We start from the raw sequence: 25,209 nt of genomic DNA, 5'->3' as shown, positions 1-25,209 counted from the left end.
TAGAAGTATGAAACTTAGAGAAGCGAAGAGGAGCCTAAGTTAGTCAAAGAGTTCTGTGACAAGACAAAGTATGAGCCATAAAAGGAAAAATAATAAATTGGACTTTATTAAAATTAAAAACGTTTGTATTTCTAAGCACAGCTTTAATAAAGTATTGAGTGGAGCCAGAGATTGGGAGAAAATATTGACACATTTAACATCTATTGATAAAGGACTTGTATTCAGAATATATCAAGAGTTCTCAAAACTTAATAACAAAACAACTATCCAGTTACTTTTTGCGGGTTATGAAAATTTCTAAATATTGCATCGTGGTGATAGTGGCACAACTCTATGAACTTGCTAAATGTCATTGAGTTGTACGCTTACTACTGGTAAATGTTACATGTAAATTTTGACCATAAAGCTGTTAAAATGAATTTCTGTTGTGTACAAAATTTATAGCATATGAATTTTTTTAAAGACATCAAATATAATTGCAAAATTATAAACTATCTAGGATCAAAAGTAAATGGAGATGTCTGGGACTTATAAGAAAAACGGTACAACAAATCTTGGAGTGAGAATGTAAGAATTTGAATAATGAGAGGATCATAATAAAAAGGGAACATAGTTGAATATGTTATGTTTTTCAAGTATACCCCACTTTAACGCATACCTTTTATATGTGACTCAAGTTACCATCCTACTAGTTCACCCATGATATTATTACAGCCACTTAATATTAATTATATAGAGATATACAAAACATTTTATAATATGGAAATGTTTATAATGAGAAAGTAAGTGATAAAATTAGATTACATCTTTTTTTTTTTTACAGCTTTACCGAGATATAACTGACATAGATTATACCTATTTTAAATAAACTTTTTATTTTGGGGAAATTTTAGATTTACACGAAAGTGACAAAGTACTACAAAGAGTGCACATATACCTTCATTTGACTTCCTCTCATGTGAATATTTTATGTAACCACGGTACATTTGTCAAACTTAGAAATTAACATTGGTATGACACTCAACTAAATTACAGATTCTATTTGGATTTCACAAATTTTTCCACTACTGTCCTTTTTCTGTCTTAGGATTCAACCCTAATGCTGCCTTTAGACATCATGTTTCCTTGAATTCCTCTGTTCCATGACCATTCCTCAGTATTTTTTTCATGTCCTCAATTATTTTGAGGAGTACTGATCAGGTATTTTTGTATATTGACCTTCTTTTAGGTTGGTCTGTTTTCCTCATTAAACAGGGATTTATGCATTTTGGAAAAGACACCACAGAATTGAAGTCCCTTTCTAATAACACCATATTTATGGGTATAGAATATCAAAATGACAACACTGATCTCCTGGCAAAGGTAATATTTGCCAGGTTTCTCCACTGAAAATAGCAAAACAACTTCTGACCAAAAAGAACCATCATATAGGGCTCACACCAAGAGATTTCAAGACTTATAAACCTTTAGTAGTATTGGTGAAAGGACAAACACATAGATCAATGGAACAGAGCAAAGATCCCAGAAAAAGACCCACATAAGTCAAGTATACTCAAGCGTTTGACAGAGATACAAAGGTTATTCAATGGAGAAAGATAGACTTTTTCAGCAGATGCTGCTGGACACTTGGAAGTCCACAGGCAAAAAACAAACAAAAACAAAGAGAAAAAAAATCTCAAAAGAATCTCCTTATAGACAGGTGCAAAAATCCTCTTTTGCAACCCAGAACTCATTGTTCAGTATGAGTTTTGATACAGGTAAGAAGGAACATGATACCTAAAACAGATTCAAGTGATGGGGGTGTACTGATAAACATAAAGATTGCTTCCAGGACTATAGAGCTGATAATTTCCCTCATATATTAAGCTTTTAAATTATCAGCTATATTGATTTCATACTCTAATTTTAATGTTGACATGAAACAAAGATGGCTTCTTTTTTTAGGCTTTTATCTTAAGAACACAGTGTCAGGATTTTAAAAAGGTGCTGGCATATCCCAATGATCTGTACTGTTCTAGGGTGTGATAGCTTAGGAGTGAATATGATTTGAACTTAATACATTTTTAGAGGGTGTCAAATTCAGAACCAGGCAGATCCATCTCCTGACCCTAAACATAGTCCTAAAGTAAATTGCTTGAGGAAATTGGATCCCAGAGATTACAGGTGGGGAATTTTGAAGTGTGTCTGTATTCCACCGGAGATCAAAGAAGCCCAACTAAAAGGATTGTGGACTGACTGACCTGACAGCTGTGGATTGAGCAAAACTTCTTTTTGAAAGGGCTATCTTATCTTGAATATTATTACTTTGGAGGAACTAAGGTTATTGGCAGTGGAAAGAATCAGAACATGTGAAATTCCTTAAAAATTTATTGACTTAAATAATTTTGCCTATGTTACACATAATAAAAAAAAAAAACTTTACACTTTGTTCAGAAAAAAAAAAAAGAATCTCAACACATTCATCCTATAAGTCCTATACTTGGTAAAGGACTTGTATCCAGAACATAGAAAGAATTCTGAAAAGTCAACAAGAAACTCCTATTTCAAAAATAGGCAAACCTTGAACAGACACTTGATCAAAGATAATAGATGGCAAACAAGCATATGAAAAGATGGTCTGCATCATTTGTTGTTAGGGAGATGCAAATTAAAACAGCAATGTGAATAATAATAATAATTTTTAAAAAGCAGCAGTGTGATACAAATACCCAGGTATTAGACTTGCTGAAATCCAAAAACTGAAAATATGAAATGCTGGTGATAAGGTGGAGTAACAGGAATTTCGATTATTTGCCAGAGACAATGCAAAAGAAATACAGCCATGTTAGACGATAGGCAGATTCCTGAATGTATGTTCGTACAGATGATCCCAAGTTTTAGAAAGGTAGCCTGAAAAAAATTTTTTTTAATGAGATGGCTCTCACTGAGGAGTAGAACTCAGGAAAATGGTTGTTCTTACTTGTGTCAAAGAAATCTGAAAGGAAATATCCAAGGCTAAACTTTGCAGTAAGATGAACAAAAATCCTGTCTTTATTCCTATACACACCACTTGACCACGGTGAATTATTCTGATTTTGGTGGGGACAATGAGAAGAGTGTATGTAGGAGACAAATTTTTAATAAGAACCTTGAGAAAGGACTTGGACTGGAAAACCTGAAAAGAAATGTTTCCAGCATCCAAAGGTCAAGTCTCTAAACACCCACTAGCCTGGGACTATGGGTCTCAAAACTTCCCGACTCCTGTGCTCTCAAACAGACAAACTCTGCACTCCCTACACAACACTGACCTCAAATTCAATCTGAAATTTACCACAGACACTCTTGCCCATTGACACTCCTCCCGCAATTCCAGGCTTCTCCTGATCATGAGCTGGATGTTAAATTGCTAACCTAGGGGAGAAGCAGTGCTCATTGGTTTCACACCTTCCATCCAGTTTTCAATTACCGAGTCTTGCAGACCTAACGTATAGACCCTAAACCCTGACCAACAAGACCTTCAATCATTAATCTCTTCAGGTTAAGCCTCAATCAAAGGCCCCATCACTAACGCCCAGATTCCTCAGTGACTGAAGCCAAATAAAACCCCAAATACGGTCACTGACACACATTCCCTCTTCACTGACCCCACAGGCCCCTCACTGGGGATCCTTGCCCAGAATCAGGCTCAGCAGATATTGAGTCTCTGAAGACTCCTCCAGTAGCTGCCAAAGGCTGAACCTGGTCCAAAACCATTTCTGATTCTGATGCGCTCTCCCCGCAATGCCTCCTTGGCTGTTGCTAGGGACACAGAGGGCTCTTGTTGTTTCAGAAGACTTGCACAGGTTCTGTGAGGACACACAGCTCTGTGACCTCATAGAGGTTCTGGCGCTTCCAACAGGAGTGGCCATAAAAGCTGCTAAGACTGCTGGGTGAGAAGACATGGAAATGTCTTCTGGGCACCCCAGTGCCTTCCTCTTTGCAAGAGATAGTCTCAGTCACAGAGCTAATTTAAGTTTTCAGAGGCCAGAACCAATCCAAGGCCAACGTGGTGTGAGATGCATTCTAGTCATCACTTTGGATAAAAGTGGCAAGATGATGGTGACCTTGTGCAGTTAGGCAGGAACACCTTGGGTACTACCAGTTTGCCTGGAGTCTTATTACGGACAGAGCCCAAACTCGCTCTGCTTGCCGCAGGTCAGGCCAATAAATCGGGAGATGACTTGTTGAGGCAAGGAGTAACGACTTTAATCGGAAAGCCAGCCGACAGAGACGGCAGACTAGTGTCTCAAAAAAACCATCTTCCCTCAGTCTGAATGTGGGATCCGCTTACACAGAGGAAGGGAAGGAGGAGGGACCCATTGCGATGCCAGTCAATGGCTGAGTGGGACGGCTACCGGTCATGCACTAACAGCTACGCACCTGCCCCGCCTCTATTACAGTCTGATATTCTGTGGCAGAGAAAATGCCCAGAGTTTCTAGTTGGATCTAAGGTTGAATTTACTTGAAGTCTATATTGAGAAAAGCTACAGTTCAGACTTCCTCCTGTCTTTCTCCTTTACTCTCACCCTGTTGCCACACACACACTTTCAACACTTCTGGTTACCAAATGTGTGGGTTTCCCACACACCAAGCAATTCCTATCAGCTGGATCCTACATTTTAACTCAATTCTAACACTATCTACTTGAAGATAGTGCCAGATCCCACCAGTTAAGAGCTCAGTCCCACAACTGCTCCCACCCCACCTCAGATACTAATCGCAAATAGCTGGTCCCCAAGTTACCTACAACTTGTCTGACTTGGCTCCAAATTGGAGGTTTGCATGAGCCCCTTGTTGGGTTTGATTAATCTGCTAGAGTGGCTCACAGAACTCAGGGAAACACTTACCTGTGTTTACTAGTTTATTAAAGGACATGATAATGGACAGAAATGAACAACAAGCTGAGGAGAAACAGAGTGAGATCTGGGAGCGTTCTAAGCACAGGAGCTTCTGTCCCCATAGAGCTGGGGGTGTGTTAACACTCCCTGTACTTCAATGTGTTCACCCTTCTGGAAGCTCTCCACAGCCCCTACTATTGTTGGGATTTTATGGAAGCTTCCTCACGTTAGGCATGATCAATTAGTAACTCCATTTCTAGCCCCTCTCCCCTCTCCGGAGGATGGGGAGTGGGCTGAAAATTCCAAGTCCTTTTTGGGGACGAGCACCCATCCAGGAGCCATTCATGAGCCCACCCAGAGTCCCATCAATAGAACAAGAGATGCTCCACATGCTCTTATCATGCAGGAATTTACAAGGGTTTCAGAAGCTCTGTGCCAGAAACCGGGGGCAGAGACCAATATGTCTATTTTCTACAATTTCACAAGCTCAAATAGTCAACCTCAAAAGGATACATCCTAAACGATTCTATTTTTCTAATATTCTATAAATGACAAAATTATAGGATTAGTGTCAGGGAAAGGATGTGACAATGAGGATGTAGCATGAGGGAGTTTTTGTTGACAAAGCATTCTGAATTTTAACTGGGGTGTTGGTTACAGGAACCTACATATGTGATAAAGTTTAAGGTGGTATTTAAAAACCATGTTAAAACTGGTGCAATAGAAATAAACCCTGTAGTTAACAGCACTGTAACAATTTCACTTTCCTCTATTTGATAGTAAACTGTGTGGTTATATAAGGTTTTACCTTTGGGAATAGTGGACTGAAGGTGATTTAGGAAATCTCTGGAATACTTCAGTTTTTGTGATTCTAAACTTACTTCAAAATTAAAAGTTATAAAAACATCACATTTATATTAATTTTATAACCCCCCTGCTGCTACTTATAAACTTGGTTAAACACACCAAATATGTTGACTTATACTTAGGAAATGAATATATTGTTTCATTTTGAAGTACTTCAAATATTGAAACACTTAAACTTGGAACCAAAGAAACGCAAAAGTTAATTAGATAATTGAACACTCCTGCACCGTATATATTAAAATTTAATCAATGATTAGAGTAACTGCCACTATGTAAAATTTATAAGATCAATGACAAGGCATTTAGAAATACGGCTGAAGGTATCCTTTCCCCAGTTGTTGGTGAGGTGTATTATCCCTTAAGTTTAGACCTGTAACACAATGTTCTCATTCATCATTTCTCCAAGGCTTCTTTCCTTCATTAAGTTGTTTGATATTTTGTTAAAGGCCACCATACTGAATGTGTTATTGCACAGATTTCCTGGCAAATGATGAAGCAATATTTATTACTGCAAACCCTGCCATATTCATCACCATAGGAAAGTACTTCTCTAGTGTTAACTGACATCTCTTGAGGTGTTACTTCTGGGCAAAGGCTTTCCCACAATTATATTTCTACCAATTAGAAATATTCTTTCACTCATGATCTATGATGACCACATATGATAGAGTCTATTACCAATAAAGTCTTTCCTAGTCTTTCACATTCTTAGGCTTTATCTCAGTATACACTTTTTAAAAAATATTTATTTATTTATTTATTTATGGCTGCGTTGGATCTTTGTTGCTGTGCGCGGGCTTTCTCTAGTTGCGGAGAGCGGGGGCTGCTCTTCGTTGCGGTGTGCAGGCTTCTCATTGCGGTGGCTTCTCTTGTTGTGCAACATGGGCTCTAGGCACATGGGCTTCAGTAGTTGTGGCACGTGGGCTCAGTAGTTGTGGCTCGCAGGCTCTAGAGTGCAGGCTCAGTAGTTGTGGTGCACAGGCTTAGTTGCTCCGCGGGATGTGGGATCCTCCCGGACCAGGGCTCGAACCCGTGTTCCCTGCATTGGCAGGCAGACTCTTAACCACTGCGCCACCAGGGAAGCCCTCAGTATACACTTTTTAGACAATAAAATGTCCTAAAACATTTTCACCATGGCTGATTGTGTCTAAGTTGTCTTGTAAATTTTTTCATCAACATAAAATATGAGGCAATTGATCACTAAAGATAACACCACATTCTTTGCATTGTGATTCTTCTCTGCATACTATTATCTTGCGTACAACTGGCAACAGGCTTCCCCAGAGTGACTACCTATGAATTCTCTTATGTTTAACAAGGATTGACAAGTGGGCAAAAGCTTTCCCACACTCGCTGCATCCATAGGGCCTCTCTCCTGTATGCTTTCTTTGATGAACATTGAGCCCTGACTTTGTGGTGAAGGTTTTCTCACATTCACTGCATTCATATGGTTTCTCTCCTGTGTGAATTCTCTGATGGGTAATGAGATCATTTTTGCGCAAAGAGAATTTTCCACATTCAGTACATGCAAAGGAAGTTTTTCCTGAGTGAACTCTCTGATGTTGTATGAGGCATGTCTTCTTCCTAAAGGCTTTACCACACTCGTTGCATTTGTACGGTTTCTCTCCAATGTGAGTTTGCTGATGTGTACCCAGAGTACTCTTCATGGTGAAGCCCTTGCCACATTCATTGCATATATATGGTTTCTCTCCAGTATGAGTTCGCAGATGTGCGATCAGCATGCTTTTCCCAGTTAAGCCTTTGCCACATTCATTGCATACATAGGGTTTCTCTCCTGTGTGAGTGCGCTGGTGTACGTTGAGATGACTCTTCTCTGTGAAGCCTTTACCACATTCACTGCATACATATGGTTTCTCCCCTGTATGAATTCGCTGATGTCCTATCAGCCGGATCTTGGCTGGAAAGCCTTTTCCGCATTCACTGCACACGTAGGGTTTCTCCCCTGTATGAGTTCGCTGGTGTACAATCAGGCGGCTCTTTACAGTGAAGCCTTTCCCACAGTCACTGCATACATAGGGTTTCTCTGCAGTATGAGTTCGCTGATGTACAATAAGATCACTCTTCATGGTGAAGCCTTTTCCACACACACTACATACATAGGGTTTCTCCCCTGTATGAATCCGCTGATGTCTGATGAGAGGGCTCTTCAAGGTGAAGCCTTTTCCACACTCATTGCATGTATAGGGTTTCTCTCCAGTATGAGTTCGCTGATGTACAATGAGGCAGTGCTTCATTGAAAAGCCTTTCCCACATTCACTGCACATATACAATTTCTCTTCTCTGTGAGTTTGCTGATGAGTGATAAGACTGTTCTTCAAGGTGAAACTTTTCCCACATACATTGCATATAAAGGGTTTCTCACCTGTATGAGTTCGATGGTGTGCAATAAGACGCCTCTTCTCGATGAAGCCTTTTCCACATTCACTGCATATGTAAGGTTTCTCTCCTGTATGAGTTTTCTGATGTGTAGTGAGACTGAACTTTGTAGAGAAGGCTTTTCCACACAGACTGCATCCATGGGGCTTCTCTCCCGTATGAGTTCGCTGATGATAAATGAGCCGACACTTTTTGGTGAATGCTTTCCCACATTCACTACATGTGTAAGGTTTCTCTCCCATATGACTTTTCTGATGTACGTTGAACTGCGATCTCTCGAAGAAGGTTTTATCGCATTCAGTGCACTCATAATGTTTCAGTCCCGTATGAGTTCTCTGATGTTCAGTGAGCCTGGATTTTCTGGAGAAGGCTTTCCCACACAGACTGCATCCATGAGGTTTTTCTCTAGTATGAACTCTCTGATGATCAAAGAGCTGAGACATCTTGAAGAAGGCTTTCCCACACTCACTGCATACATGGGCTTTCTCTATGTTGTGAGTTCTCTGTTGCTTAGTGGACAGGGAGTTATTGTTGATGGGTTTTGCACTTACAGGAAATTTAATTTCAGTAAAAGATAGCTCATGGTTAGCATGGAGAAGGGATTTCCCATCTCCATTAAACTCAGCAGAGTTCTCTAAGTTACAGCTTCTCTTCTGGTTTTCAAAACTTAAATTTGAATTTAAAGGTTTTTCAGTTAAGTCAAACATATCACAATTTTGCTTTAACAGGAAATGACTTTTGCTCTGATTAACAATATTTGCAAGTGTATTATGTTCGCAGCATTGTTCCACAGTATTTTGAATGCTGTGATTTGGCAAGTGATGGTGCAGAGGGTCATCAACTTTCCTGATTTCTAGGAAAGAAGAGAACAAGGAATCATTCCGCAATCTCTCATAATTTTAATTTGGAAAGAAAACTGTTTCAAAAAATGCCTTCATGTGAAGTAACTATTTAGTGACAATTCTATGTGTGATATAATAAATATATTTGGTCTTCCTCCACAGAGCTCCTAAAGCCTTGTAATTTCCTAAGTGACATGAGTATCTTTCAATACTGAGTTTATGCTAATGAGGTGACTTAGCATAGGGCTCCTACATAACCTCAGGATGGGACTGATCACCAGAAAGACTAAGTGATTAGAAGGTTGGAACTTTCAGCTCCACCCAGCAGCGTCTGGGAAAGGAGAGAGGGCCTAGAGATTAAAACTCTATAAAAACTCTTAACAAGATTTGCTCAACCTTTGGATGGGTGAACACATCCATGTGCGAGGAGGGTGGTGCTCCCCAGTTCCATGGGGACAGAAGCTTCTGCATTCAGGAATCCTTCAGACCTTGCCCTATGTACCTCTTCCTCTGGCTATTCATCTGTATCCTTTATAGTAAACTGGTAAACATAAGTAAATGTTTCTTTGAGTTCTGTGAACCACCCTGGAAAATTAATTGAACCCAAGAAGGGGGTCATGAGAACCTTCAATTTATAGCCAGTTGGTCAGAAGCACAGGTAACAATCTGGAGTTGCAATTGACATCTGACATGGGGAAAATCTTGTGGGACTGAACCCTTAACTTGTAGGATCTGACACTATTTCCACGTAGATAGTATCAGAAATGAGTTAAATTTGTAGGACACCCAGGTTTAATTCTGGGCATAGACAACTGAAGCAAAGGAATAAAGAAGGCAATTGCAGTCTGTGAATCATGGTTAAAGGAGCAATGAATATGTAAGAGGTGGAGGAAATCAGGATATGTTCAAAGAAAAGACAAGGTTCACTGCTGGACTTAATGGGAGAAGCACGGAAGAGGTTCAGACTCAAGGATTATTCCAAGAATTATGTGGTTTCAGCCACTGGGTAGGTGGAATGCCTCTTAATAATGTGAAGAATATTACTGAAGTCCAGAATGAGAGGAAAATCTAGCACACATTGTGAAACAAAGCTTAAGGAGGTTATTACTTGTCTGAGTACAAACATGAAGAAACGCGTTGAATATATAAATGTTTCAAAAGGTCTTATCTGAAAATAGCAATGTGGATATCATCAACATAGATTATTGAAGAAGAACATATATATGTATATGTATATATATATAACTGATTCACTTTGCTGTACACCTGAAACTAACACAACATTGTAAATCGACTGTACTCCAATATAAAATAAAAATTGTTAAAAAGAACCAGAGTATTCAAAGACAGAGTACTGGATAAGACTATGTTTGGAAACATGTATAATAAAAGCTCAAGGCACAGGGCCAAGGCTTTAGCCATTTCAACATGTAGAGTTTGAAAATTCAATCAAGTCCATTGAAGAGAACCAAACATTGACAATTGTGATCAGGTGCAAACTTGCAGACCCAGGTGTATAGAACAAATACAATGGCAAGTAAGAATGTGTCTCCTTAGCATCTGATTTCAAGGTAAATGTGATAAACTATTGAGGTTTATCATACTCCAACAACTTGCCCTCTTCTTCATTCTGCAGACCACCATTTACCTAACTCTAGCAAAGCACTAACACTAACATCAAATATAGATAAAATCTTCTGTAACCAACACTCCGAACTAATACTCTACTTGGAACATACTCTCCTATGTTCCTACACAAAAAGGGAACGATGATATGCAGTTACTCCATCCCTGAACATTGCAAAGAAAGGACTGGCCCTCAGAGGATAACCTCTGAGTCCCTGGAATATCCCACCTGATGAGAATGTCTTTTTAGGCATGAGGTCTTAGGACATATCATAGAGTTTATGCTAACAATGTGATTTGTGGTAGATGCCTGTTTTTGTATGCCTGAGGCTTTGGACAACACTGTAACATTCTGATTCTGGGGTCTAGAGGCACCAGGCTTGGGTGAACTTCCCTGGTTGGCAACACTTCACACATGTTGTCAAACATTCAAACATCATTGCTGGGAAAATTCAGCACTGTTCACATGACTCCACTGGTAGAGGACAACCGGGAAGCTTGTGTGCAGCCTCTCCTGGAGTCTTTCCCATGCACATTTCATCTTTGATGACTTTAATCTTTATTATTTTATTGTCACACATTGTAACCCAGAGTATAAAAGTACATTCCCCTCCCCAATAATGTCTACCTTCTATAAAGTAGGCAAAGTGATCCACTTTAAAAATTGTATAATGCCACTCCTCTACTCAAAATCCCCTGTTTTCTCAACTTATTCAGAAAAGAGTCAAGGTCTTGAATGCCCTTGATAGGCAGTTTGTGACCTATGTACCAAAACCCCCAGCTACTACCCTGTTACCCTTAACTCCAGTCATTTTCCCTCTTGCTCAGTCCCTTCTACCCATGTAGGTTTCCTCGAAGTTCCTCAAACACATTCCAGATTCAGGTCTTTCAACTTCCCACTGTCTCACATTTGGAAAACTCCTCACCCAGGAAGATTACTCATATCCCTCATCTATGTGCTCAAAGGCACCTTATCAGAGAGCCACTCCCATTCCAAAAGGGCAGTTCCAAGCCCCAACACCCACTTTTCCATTAGCTGCTTTAATTTTCCTTACAGCAATTTTTACACTAAGACATGTTTTTCTTTTAAATGTGTAGAACTGAAAGTGAACCTCAATTTTTAAAAGGATGGAGAGAAGATTTCTGTTCTCACACACAAAATAGGAAGTCACAGGCCAGCTGCCATGACGAAGAATAAAATACGTAGAAAGAAATTGTACATTAGACAATATTAAGAGAGAAGTCAATTTGGGGGTGTCTCTTTCAGAGAACAGAAAGAGGTTAACTCATGGGAATGGAAGAAACTTTTAAGACTTACGAGAACTGAGAAGAAAATGGAAATGAAAGTATGGAAAACCCTGGAAGGGGGTGGGGACCAAAGAACCACACAAATGCACAGCAAAAACCAGGTTATCATGGGGACACAGCATCCAAGGTGGGGTTGCATGTTATGGTGGGAAATCGTTATTTCCTCATACGGCAGGAAGAAGGTACAGTGGTAAGAAGAGTATGATGAACTCAAAGTTCTCTTTCCAGAGAGGCCTGGAAAGTGGGATATCACAGCAAGAGAGGCGGTAATACAGACAGAGATCTTGTGATGGTAGACGAAGGAGAGGAAGATTTGAAAATCCAAGGAAGAAGAAAACTATGCAAACAAACAAAAATAAGATGCATATGAAATAAGCGGGGATCAGGGACTTCCCCGGTGGTCCAGTGGTAAAGAATCCACCTTATATTGCAGGGGAAGTGGGTTCAATCCCTGGTCAGGGAACTAAGATCTCATGTGCCATGGGGCAATTAAGCCCGAGTGCCACAGCTACTGAGCTCGCGCACCTCAACTAGAGCCCGCTAGCTCTGGAGCCCGCATGCCACAACTACAGAGAGCACGTGCCCTGGAGCCTGCGCGCCACAACTAGAGAAGAGAAAACCCGTACGCCACAACTAGAGAGAAGCCTGCGCACCACAACGAAGAGCCCGTGTGCCGCAACGAAAATCCTGCGTGCCGCAACTAAGACCCCATGCAGCCAAAAATTTAAAACTGAAATTAAATAAATAAATAATAAAGACAATTAAAAAAAACCACACACACTCATGGTTTAGAAATAAGCAGGGATAAAATCTCAGAAGAAAACAAAGGGATATATTTTCCTCTTTTTTTTTTTTTTTTTTTAAACTAACATTTTATTTATTTATTTATTTATGGCTGTGTTGGGTCTTCGTTTCTGTGCGAGGGCTTTCTCTAGTTGCGGCAAGTGGGGGCCACTCTTCATCACGGTGCGCGGGCTTCTCATTATCGCTGCCTCTCTTGTTGTGGAGCACAGGCTCCAGAGGCGCAGGCTCAGTAATTGTGGCTCATGGGCCTAGTTGCTCCGCGGCATGTGGGATCTTCCCAGACCAGGGCTCGAACCCGTGTCCCCTGCATTGGCAGGCAGATTCTCAACCACTGCGCCACTAGGGAAGCCCTATATTTTCCTCTTAACTTCCACAAAGAAAGAGTTCTTATACAGGAAGAGAGGTAGGTGATAGTGCTGTTTATGTTTCCTCAGACACTATCACAGCTCTGACGCCTTCTCTCCTGACCAGAGTACGACTTCCCTGGCTGCCCACCTTGCTGGGTCTCACCCACTCACCTGGACAGATTCGACCGTGGCTGTCATCTTCTACTGGCCACAGTTGTTCTCCTCGTTCCAACCTGGAGACAGCATCTGGTTTGCTGGCTTGATACCCTGTTCATGAAAAATGATAGAAGACTTAGACGTATCGAACTGGGCTGGGATACGGCAGGAAGGGATAATGGTACATGGAGGGAATAAACAGGTTTCACATCTGTAACCTCAAGGCTTTTCTCTCAGGAGAGGGGCGATTATACCCTCTAGTCTGGGGCAAGAGAAGGATCTGAGACTCAACCATTGCAGAGGAATGCAGTTAGTCTGAAGAGTTAAGAGGCTGAGAATGGAACGGTCACTGACAGGCACCCACTGAGGGACCCAGGGGAGCTGTCCTCACCCACGGACACCAGGTTGCTATAGTTCTCCAGCATCACATCCCGGTACAGGTCCTTCTGATCGGGGTCCAGGAGCTGCCACTCCTCCCACGTGAACTTCATAGTCACGTCATCATACGTCAGGGATTCCTGTCATAACACAGTCACATTTAGCCAAGTGATGTTCTTTGGGTGACATGGAAAAATGTAAAGGAAATTATTCTGCTCACTTTTGCCATATAGGAAATTGGTGGGTTTTTTCCTTCTTACGCTGTGATAGAATAAGAATCCTAGTAAAATACTATGTTATGGTGCAGTCTTCCAGATGGAATAGATGCGTAAGGCAGGGTTATAAATGCCAAGCTTCTCATCATGGCTTGGTCTTTCCGGTTACCAGCCCTCATCCAGGAGCTCACTCAGAGTCACCTCGGTAGAACAAAGTCACTCCTGTCACCCAGGAAATGACAAGAGTTTCAGGAGCCCTGTGCCAAGAACAGAGGTCAAAGACCAATATTAGAACAGGAGATGCCCCTAGTGTTCTTATCACTTAGGGAATCACAAGGGTTTTAGGAGCTCTGTGCCAGGAACAGGGGGCAGAGATCAATACATATTTTCTGCTCTCTCACAAGCATTCACTAATATCAAACTATATGCTACTTACAAGTAGATGAAGACAATACATACTAATTTCAGTGGTCAATATACTAAACAAAATAAGAGAAACTGTACAGGAAATTCCCTGGAGGTCCAGTGGTTAGGACTCGGTGCTTTCACTGTGGTGGCCTGCGTTCAATCCCTGGTTGGGGAACTAAGATCCTGCAAGCCATGTGGCCAAAAAAAAAAAAAAAGAAAAGAAAAGAAGAAGAAGAAAAAAAAACTGTACAAAACACGTATAAAGCATAAAAGATTATTAGATGATCAGGAACTTTATTCAATATCCTGTAATAAACCATAATGAAAAAGAATATGAATACATATAACTGAATTACTTTGCTATACACCAGAAACTAACAGAACATTGTAAATCAACTATACTTCAATAAAAAAAATTAAAAAACAAAAAAAGAATAAAAAGTCCAAAAGAAAGATTAGATGATCAAATTTATAAGAAAACTATTCTTTAAAGAATATATATATATATGAACAGAGACAATGCACATATATGTGTGTATATCATTAGGCGGGGTTAATATCATATTAGATGAAATGAGGAAACAGCTGTAGGAAACATATTTTTACATTTATAAGAAGTAAGGACAGGGACTTCCCTGGTGGCACAGTGGTTAAGAATATGCCTGCCAATGCAGGGGACATGGGTTCGATCCCTGGTCCAGGAAGATCTCACATGCTGTGGAGCAACTAAGCCCATGTGCCACAACTACTGAGCCTGTGCTCTAGAGCCCGCGAGCCACAACTACTGAGCCCGCGTGCCACAACTACTGAAGCTCTAGAGCCCGTGCTCCGCAACACGAGAAGCCACTACAGTGAGAAGCACGCACACGGCAATAAAGAGTAGCCCCCGCTCGCTGCAACTAGAGAAAGCCTGTGCACGGCAACAAAGACCCAACACAGCCAAAAATAAATAAACAAAAATAAATAAATTTATTTAAAAAAAAGAAAGAAGTAAGGACAGTCAAGGACTGCAGTTAAGGACCAACACATCACCTCTATGGAGAACCGTCAAAGTCCTATGTGAACTTGAGACCCATGTGCCATGAAACATTAACATCCTTCAAGGAACTGGTCTGCTATTTCCTCACAGTTGATCCCTATGATATATGATATAATAAGAAACATATATTTGGTCTTCAGCCCCAGTTTCTAACACAATTGTTCCTAAACCCTTGGAGTTTTTTAAGTAATAGAGGTAAGGGGCATTCTGCGTTATTTATAACAAGTCCCTTTCAAACATACCTGAGTTTATGCTAGCAAGGTGAGTCTTGGTGGACCCCTAGAGAGTTTCAGGATGGGGGTTGGTTGCCCAGGGAACCAACCTTGTGATTAGAGGGTTGGAACTTTCAGCCCCACTTCTAGCCCTCCAGGGAGGGGGGAGGGACTGGAAACTGAGCCAATCAACAATGGCCGTTGATTTAATCTACCACACCTACCCAATGAGACCTCCATAAAAAAACCCTAAACTACAGGGCTCAGAGCACTTCCGGGATGGTGAACACATCTAGGTGCTGGGGGTGTGACACTCCTAGAGAGGGCATGGAAGGTCCTTGTCCCTTCCCTCATATCTTGCCTAAGTATCTTTCCATTTGGCTCTTCCCAAGCTGTATCCTTCATAATGAACCAGTATAGGTAAGCAAAGTCTTTTCCTGAGTTATGTGAACCGTTGTAGTAAATTATCCAACCTGAGGAAGGGATTTCGGGAACCCCTGATTTGCAACCAAGTCAGAAGTATGGGTACTGTGGGCAGCCAATACTTGGCATCCAAAGTGAGGGCAGTCCTGTGGGATTGAGCCCTTAAACCTGTGGAGACTGACAGTAACTGCAGTAGTTAATGTCGGAATTGAATTAAATTGTAGACGCTCAGCTGGTATCTAGAGAGTTGGAGACGTGATTGTTGGTCCGGAAAGACCCACACATTTGGTGCCAGAAGTGCTGGGAGTAGAAACAGTTTGTAGTACTGCCTATCATGTAACTTATGACTCTCTTGTGATGGCTGTCAGAGATATTAGACACAAATTGACAGCTAATATAACTCACAGGATTTTGCACATTCACATATTATATCCCAACACGAGTCATGGAATATGAATCCTATGAATAATATATTCCTGATCCAACTTTACCAAGATTTCTCCAGATCCTGCTAGGATCCATTTAAACTTTTCTACTTAACTGCACTGATTTTTACAGGCAAAGCCACTGGGGAATAAAGAAAGAGTAAAAGAAACCAAAAGTCACCTGGGCCTGGATCATTTTCTTCTGACTTTGGGAAATGGCTGCAAACTGGGATGCTGTCTTTAGCTCTTCTGGATCAGCTCTAAATTTCTGTGCAAAAATCTCAGTCTCCAATCAAGGATGTCTCCAGAACTGACAGTACTTAAGTCTCAGAATCTTTTCCTCCTTCTTTCCTTTGATCTCTCTTGTTCCTGGGGAGCCAGCACCTGTGGGCTGAAGAGCAAATTACTCTGAGTGGCACATTCTCTTTCGGCCCAGATCCTGTCAGTGTTGCTGGCCACTCACCTTAAATTAAGGCCCCCAAAGATTGATCGGTCCTTTTATTAAGAAGCTTTTACATCTGGGCCAATAAAACACAACATTCCGAATATTTGGGAAGTACACCTTTCTCTTGTAAAGTGGAAGCAGTAAGACTGTGAAAGGGGATGTGGGAAGGAGAACCAGCACAGCACAATGCCCCACTGGCAGGGAAATCCACAGGTAGATCAACTTTAGGAAAGAGGACACACAGATAGGATATACACATTTTTCTTCTTTTAAACCACGTGCGTCCACGTACCTCTTCAAAAGTCTTTTTACATCCCAGGGTTCACACCCTCAAATTTGAAGAACATCATGCTAAGCAAATAAGAAGCGCCGTCATGTAATTTCTCATTACCATCCACTTCTTGATCCTCGATAAGAGTATTATAAACATAAACCTATAAAGGATACTCAGCCAAAAATCCTTTAGGAATAAAACTGAAATAAAAACATTTTCAGGGGTTGGGGGGGAGAAGGATAAATTAGGAGTTTGGGATTATCATATACACACTACTATATATAAAACAGATAACCAACACGGACGTACTGTATAGCACAGGGAACTATATTCAGTATTTTGTAATAAACTGTAGGAGAAAAGAATCTGAAAAAAAATAGATATATATGTACGTACAACTGAATCACTTTGCTGTACACCTGAAACTAACACAACATTGTAAATCAACTGTACTTCAATTAAAAAAAAAAAACATTTTCAGGCAAAACCAGAGAGAATTCTTCATCAGAATACCTGTAATACAGCAAATGCACATGTTCTTCAAGCAAAAGGAAAGGGTCCTCCAATGTAAGCAGAAGACCAAGGAATGAAAAGGAACTAAACTGGTAAATAAGCAGTTAAGTCTAAATGAGTACCAGCTGGGAAAATGATCATATCTCAGGAGGTTTTAAAAATATAGAGCGTTAACCACCACTTCCCTGGTGGCGCAGTGGTTAAGAATCCACCTGCCAATGCAGGGGACATGGGTTCGAGCCCTGGTCCGGGAAGATCCCACATGTCGCGGAGCAACTAAGCCTGTGCACCACAACTACTGAGCCCGCTCTCTAGAGCCCGTGAGCCACAACTACTGAGCCCCCGTGCCACAACTACTGAGCCCACGTGCCTAGAGCCTGTGCTCCGCAACAAGAGAAGCCACCACAGTGAGAAGCCCATGCCCCGCAAGGAAGAGTAGCCCCCGCTCGCCGCAACTAGAGAAAGCCCACGTGTAGCAATGAAGACCCAATGCAGCCAAAAATAAATAAACAAATAAATAAAATAAATTAATTTAAAAAAAATAGAGTTAAAATTTACCATGATAGCATATAAATTATGAGGTGGGTAAACGAATGAGTGTTCTAAGATCTCTGTATAGATAGAGTATAAAAGTACTAATTACAGTAACACTTTGACAAATAAAGGCTGTATATTATTTGTAATCTCTGTTGTCAGAATAAAACTAATAACTTTTAAAAACATACATAATTTCTATGTTAAAAGAGACAGAAAATGTAATGTACATGGCTTCTGTGGCAATTACTCAACTCTACCACTGTACCTCAAAAGCAGTCATACTTTTGGACTTCCCTGGCGGTCCAGTGGTTAAGAGTCCGTGCTTCCACTGCAGCGGGCACGGGTACCATCCCTGGTTGGGGAAGTTCCACATGCCATGCAATGTGGCCAAAAAACAGCCATATTTAAAAAACAAAAAAATAGGTGTGCTAGGTTCCAATAAAACTTTATTAACAAAAACAGGCACTGGACCAGAGTTAATCCATGGGCTCCAGGTGTCCAACCCTGAATTGGAGCAGAAAAGCCATATGATCATCTAAATCAAGAGTGAGTAACAGACTGTCCAGGGCCTGGACCACCTGTTTTTTACAAATCATGGTTTATGGGAACACAGCCAGACGCATCTGTTGACTATTGTCTTAGGCTGTTTTCACACTATAATAGCAGGGTTGAGAATCTGAGTTTGGATACATTACCCACTGCAATGCAGTTTGAAAAAATAATAATAAAAGGTGAGTTTTGAATATAAGGAGAGGCAAATTGTATTTGCCTAATATGTCTATACATCTGTTTAGTCAGGAGGCTGGTTACAAAATTAAAATGGAAAAATTCTATACGATTCTAAAGCACACACAGGTCAAATGTCTGTTTAAAAAGAACGTTTCCTGGGACTAATTTAACATTCAAGCGAAAATGATCAATGAAACTATCAACTGGTAACCTAAAAATCCATTTCTAAGTATCTCTGAAAGGGAAATATTGGCAGAAGTGTGATATTTGACAGGTCATTTTTACTTTCTTCACTATATTTTTCATAAGAGCATGTATATTTTAAAAATCAGAGAGGGGACTTCTCTGGTTGTCCAGTGGTAAAGATTCCGCCTTCCAATGCAGGGGATGCGGATTCAATCCCTGGTCAGGGAACTAAGATCCCACATGCCGCGGAGCAACTAAACCCGCGCGCCACAACTGCTGAGCTCGTGCGCCTCAACTAGAGTCCGCATGCCACAAACTGCAGAGCCCATGCGCCCTGGAGCCTGCGCACCACAACTAGAGAAAACCCGCAGGCCACAACTAGAGAGAAGCCTGCATGCTGCAACGAAGAGCCTGCGCCGCAACTAAGACCTGATGCAGCCAAAAAAGAAGAAGAAAAAAAAAATCAGAGAGATATCAGCAGTATTAAAGTATCAGTATTAAAGTGTACTTTAAATAAAATTGCTGTAGCATGGTCATTAATATAAGTTCATGGCTCTCGAAGTTTTCTTTCCAAAAAAAAATAGAGAGGGAAAACAAGGAGGAAAGCAGGGAGAGAGAAAATGAGTTATAAATACAAATTTTACAAAACACAAAGTCACAAATATGGGGAAATTAGCAGCTTTTTTACTCAGCTATGCTATGCATCTGCCATCACAGTTCATTATTTAAGGTATTTTACTTCACTGAATCTTCAAAATAACTCTAAGGGAGAGATTTTAATTGCTTTTCTTTTCTTTTCTTCTAAGAAGGAAACAGACAAGAGGTCACACAAACTGCACAATGAGCAGGAGGCAGAATTTGGATTGAAAAACCAGATTCATCTCGTTCCGAAATTAATTTTCACTCTACACCAGGCCGAAATTATTTGTAAATAAGATGTCTGTTCATTACATAAAGAAAAGAAACAAGTAAAAGGCTGTTAGTAGAACTTTAATGAATCATGTGATTGAATAAGTATTTAAAGTAATGGTAGAGGTCTGCAACTTACTTGGAAATATACCAAAACCAACAATAACAAAAGACTGATACATGAACAGAAGGATGAACAGAGGGTTAGGTAACTAACTGGTAGAGCAAGTCTAGTACTATTAATAATAAAGCCTAAGTGGTAGGTATATGGGTGGTTAATATAAAATCCCTTCAATATTTCTGTATGTTTGAAAATTTTCACACTAAAATGTTGGGTGGAAAGAAAGATATTGTAGGTTTAAGAATTTAGTAAGGTGACCAAACATAAATATTTAAAGTTAATTGCTGGGGGCCGTGGGGAGAGGATAAATTAGGAGGATGGGATTAACATACACACACTACTATATGTAATATAGATAACCAACAAGGACCTACTGTACAGCACAGGGAGCTATACTCAATATTTTGTAATAACCTAGAAGGGAAAAGAATCTGAAAAACATATCTATATATACATGTATAACTGAATCAATGTGCTGTACACGTGAAACACGATATTGTAAATCAACTATACTTCAAATTTTAAAAAATCAGCCAAAAATAAATAAATAAATAAAGTCAACTGCTCTTTTATGTTGTAGAAAATTATAAGGAAACGGGAGTTAGCAAATAATAATACGTTTACAATTGCAATAAAAATACGTAGTCTAGGCTGGAGATGAAAGGCAAGGGAACAAATCCATGGGTAAATGCATAATCATAAAATGTTCCAAAAAATGACATCTAAGTATTTTAAATATTTCACGTCTATATAAATGTATGCAATCACTTAATATAAACCTACTTATAATACCACCAGTTCATGCATTTAAAATAATTTGTAAATCTATATTCCATGAAATAAAGTGAAAGAGAAAATCATAGTACCATTTACGCAATTTATCTGAATTATGAATATTAAGGACATAATATAAACGCCTAAAACTGAATTACACTAAAATTTTACAAGCATTGTCCTTTGGGAACAGAACTCACGGTGACAGAGATGTTATTTTACTTGTTTTAGACAGAATCTGAAAAGAAATATCCAAGAGGAATGTGCAGGAGTCTTGCAGGACAAAGGATAAAAGCTGCATCTTAAATATCGTAAAACATACTGCTATTAGATATTCATCTGGTGGAGCTCTGGATCATTCACCTCGCCAAAAACCTTCATTTCTGAGAGTTTAAGAGTAAGGGGTGATGCTGGGTGCCAAAGAGGATTTTAAAACTAGTGGTGAAGAAGGGACTCGGACCGACCTAAACGGCAGAAGGGTAACGTTAACGTCCATCACATCTGTTACACAGGCCGAGGTTGGAGCTCAACACACGCAGCGGCCAGGTACTCGGGCCTCCAAAGTATCAGCCCGTACACGCATCTGACCCCAAACGATTACTACCACCACCCGGATTAATCTCAGAGACTCCTGTCCATTAATCCCGAAACAGATACTCCATCTTTTAGCCCCAAACAAAACCCGAACCATAAACAGCATTCACTGACAAACACCACCCTCCAGTTCGCAATCACTGAGCCCTACAGAGAGTAAACGGCAAAGACCTCAACACGTGCCCTCGGGAGTAAATCGTTGACCTCTAGGAATCTTTAACCACTAACCACAAGAAAATCTCCTGACTGAAGCCAGAAGTACCCCAACCACACATACACTGTTACCCACCCTTTAGGGCTCCCCTGGAAAAGAACACCCATTCACGCTGTCCTCCCGCTTGTATTCCACACGCATCACCCAACGCGGACGCTGACAGGCCCTCCCTCCCCACTGTACACGAAGAGACCCAGCCACTAACTTGACTTCCTCCAGGGACGATAGCGACCCATCCACGGCTGAACTTACTTCGCGGAACTTCGTCGCTTCCCTCATCACCGCGGTACGGTGGCCAACGAGGATCTGAGACGTTTCTGCCGCAAAAAGACAACCGAATTTCCGGCTTCTCTTCAGAGGTAACTTGGCCGCGCCCCCTAGCGTGGCCCCGTGGGCGCGGCCATGTTTGGGGATCGGGCGTCTGAAGAGCGAAGAGCCCCGTTTTGCGCTCGTGCGCGGGGAGGACTGGGAAGACGGAAGGTCACCGAAACTGTCAGTTTTGGGGCACCTGAACCCTTAATAAAAACGGACATATGCGCATAAGCTCGAGCTTGCACCAAACAAGAAAGGCATGGGGGTAAATCCCTTTCTGCGAGCTGGCAAGAAAATTGAAATGGCAGTGACGTTGATCCAGTTTGTACGGAAGTTAGGAAACGGCCCAGTGGGCGCAACCATCTTATAGGAAGTGGAGGAATCCGTACAGCACAACTCGCGTTTGGGAACAGGTGAACCGTCCGGTAGAGGATATCTGGGCCAAGTTTCTAGAGAAATTGGCCTGAAGGGACTTTTGAACGGCACAGGGCTTGGAGAAGCTTTGACGTTACAGGGATGGCGGCCATAGGTTAGGAAATAAAAACAGCTGGAACGTGCTAAAGCTGTTCGTATGTATGGGGGAAAGGCCACTGAAGGCGGGCCCAATGTGAAGGGCGGTACCTATGACAGAAGGGGGAAGTTTTCCTTTGGGGTCCAAAGACAAAGGCAGGGCTCTGAAGACCAAGGGTCAAAAATTAGGGAAATGTGACTTAAAGAAGAATAAAAGGTTGTGTAAAAAAAAGAGAGTAATCGTGTTACACTACGTGAGTCAGTTGCAAATAGCGTTACAAAGTCATAGTAATGTAACACCGTAACTGTGGTTCCAACTAAACCCGTTGGAAGAATGGAGGAAAAGGAAAGGAAATGCCGTGTGTGTGTGTGTGTGTGTGTGTGTGTGTGTGTGTGAGAGAGAGAGAGAGAGAGAGAGAGAGATATGAGTGTATTGAAACAGAAATGTCTAAACTACTCCAGACTCAATGGATCATTTTACATTCCCACCATCGATATATGAGATCCACTTTCTCTGATTCCTCACTAGGATTTGTTATAAAGAGATTTTAAAAGGAATAAGAAAAAGATGACCAACCTAAATTTTTTTTTTTTTACTTTTTAAATTATTTTTTAATTTTTGGCTGCGTTGGGTCTTCGTTGCTGCGCGCAGGCTTTCTTCTACTTATGGCGAGTGGGGGCTGCACTTCATTGCTGTGCATGGGCTTCTCATTGCGGTGGCTCCTCTTGTTGTGGAGCACAGGCTCTAGGCGTGCGGGCTTCAGTAGTTGCCGCGCGTGGGCTTGGTAGCTGTGGCTCGCGGGCTCTAGAGTGCAGGCTCAGTAGCTGTGGCGCATGGGCTTAGCTGCTCTGCGACATGTGGGATCTTCCTGGACCAGGGCTTGAACCCATGTCCCCTGCATTGGCAGGCGGATTCTTAACCACTGCGTCACTGGGGAAGCCCAGGCCAACCTAAAATTTTTAATAGCTAAATAATATACTGGCCACTTATTTCTAAAAATCGCAAATACTTAATTTTTTAAATGCCAGTCTTACTAATATTCAAATTCATGAAGAGTGAATGATGAATAATGTTCAGTCTCAGGCTATGGGATAAAGGTATTCTATTGGGCTTTGTCTCTCATCTGCACAGTAGATAACAGAGGTGCCCACCACATACAGCTTTGAATGAATTGATATGTTATTATCAAGCTTGTCATAGATCTAGTTCCAAAAATGCACACCAATAAATTTTACGTGTTAGACGTTTGGTATGTTTTTTAGGGGGGCAGGATTGAGTCTAGAGTATAAAAATTAATAAAATGTTTTTAGAGTACAACTTGCACTTACCCAATTTAAACTTTTGTCTTAAAGCCACCAATCAATTTTAAGAATTGAAATTCAGTAGAAATTATTTTTGTGAGAACAAACATGTACAAGGATATTCATGGCATCAACTTTGACAATTTTAAGGAAATAAATAATCCTGTGATTGTTACAAAAACTTACTCTTGCATCTTGCATTCACACCTTTGGATAGTGCTCCTGCACAGTAACTGTGACCAGTGTGTCCAATGGGACAATAGCAAGCTTGACACCGAGGACAGAAATAGACTTGCCCACTGAGGCATGTTCTATTTGTCTCTTGGAGCTCTTCTGACACATTGTAATAGAGCCCAGGTTAGCCTTGGGATGAGAGACTATGTGAAAAGTGGCCTCAACCATTCCAGGGGAGGCTCAGATACATCAGAAAAACCACCTAGATCATGTAGCCCCCAGTCAGGACAGCGCACACCAGACAGTCCAACCGTCAACCCACATAAGAGAATTAATATTTACTATAATTAATGTTTGTCGTCTTTAGACATTAAGTTTTAGAGAGGTAGGTTTGTAATGCAGTCAAAGGTAACTAATACCAACATGAATGTACATTAGTAGGTGACGGGTTAAATAAAGCATGGGATGTCTCTTCATGAACACTATGCAGACATAGAATGAAGAAGGGCTTCCCTGGTGGCACAGTGGTTGGGAATCTGCCTGCCGATGCAGAGGGTGCGGGTTCGAGCCCTGTTCTGGGAGGAGCCCGCGTGCCGCGGAGCGGCTGGGCCTGCGCGTCTGGAGCCTGTGCTCCGCAGCGGGAGGGGCCGCGACGGTGAGAGGCCCGCGCGCCGCGGTGGGGAGTGGCCCCCGCTCGCCGCGGCTGGAGAAGGCCCTCGCACAGAGGCGAGGACCCAACACAGCCAAAAATAAATAAATAAATAAATTAAAAAAAAAAAAAAAAAAAGGCTATGTAATTCAACTCAGCCTTGGAGGGCATCTGGGAAGTCTTCCAGGAAGGAAGATCTAAACTTAGATTTGAAGACTAAAAAAAAAAAAAAAAAAAGAATGAAGAAGATTGTTGTTGGTACAGCTACTATGAAAAACAGTATACAGGTTCCTCAAAAAATTAAAAATAGAAGTACCATATGATTCAGCAAGTCCACTCCTGGGTATATATATCCAGAAAAAAATGAAAACTCTAATTTGAAAAGATACGTGCATCCCCAATGTTCACAGCAGCACTATTTACAAGAGCCATGACATGGAAACAGCCTAAATGTCTATTGACAGATGAATGGATAAAGAAAACGTGGTATTTATGCAATGGAATATTATCCAACCATAAAAAGAAGGAAATCTTGCCATTTGCGACATTGAGGGCGTTTTGCTAAGTGAAATACGTCAGGCCGAGAAAGACGAATATTGTATGATCTCTCTTATTTGTAGAATCCAAAACCCCCCAAACTTGTAGATAACAAAGAACAGATTG

General features: G+C 41.0%; 1 protein-coding gene and 1 non-coding gene across 8 annotated transcripts in view; one reads left to right on the top strand and one right to left on the bottom strand.

Annotated features, from left to right (window-relative positions):
- Positions 1-21,885, bottom strand: part of LOC133078651 (zinc finger protein 615-like) — a 68,251-nt gene extending 46,366 nt beyond the window's left edge. The window contains exons 1-6 of one of the 7 annotated variants that reach the window (XM_061173777.1): positions 21,852-21,875; positions 17,041-17,222; positions 16,485-16,694; positions 13,595-13,721; positions 13,219-13,314; positions 5,959-8,973 (exon numbers count right to left, since the gene is read on the bottom strand). In XM_061173777.1, coding sequence (XP_061029760.1) covers positions 7,013-8,973; positions 13,219-13,314; positions 13,595-13,721; positions 16,485-16,499 — 2,199 coding nt within the window. In that variant the 5' untranslated portion in view covers positions 16,500-16,694; positions 17,041-17,222; positions 21,852-21,875 and the 3' untranslated portion in view covers positions 5,959-7,012. The other 6 variants (XM_061173780.1, XM_061173778.1, XM_061173779.1 and 3 more) reach the window with 6 other exon arrangements.
- Positions 1,681-1,772, top strand: LOC133079205 (small nucleolar RNA SNORA40). The gene has a single exon (XR_009698087.1). It is a non-coding gene; the product is annotated as a small nucleolar RNA SNORA40 (small nucleolar RNA).
- Positions 21,886-25,209: the final 3,324 nt, after the last annotated feature.

This window comes from Eubalaena glacialis, chromosome 18 (assembly GCF_028564815.1).
Source record: "Eubalaena glacialis isolate mEubGla1 chromosome 18, mEubGla1.1.hap2.+ XY, whole genome shotgun sequence".
Lineage (NCBI taxonomy): Eukaryota > Metazoa > Chordata > Mammalia > Artiodactyla > Balaenidae > Eubalaena > Eubalaena glacialis.
This window is presented reverse-complemented; position numbering and strand designations above follow the sequence as displayed.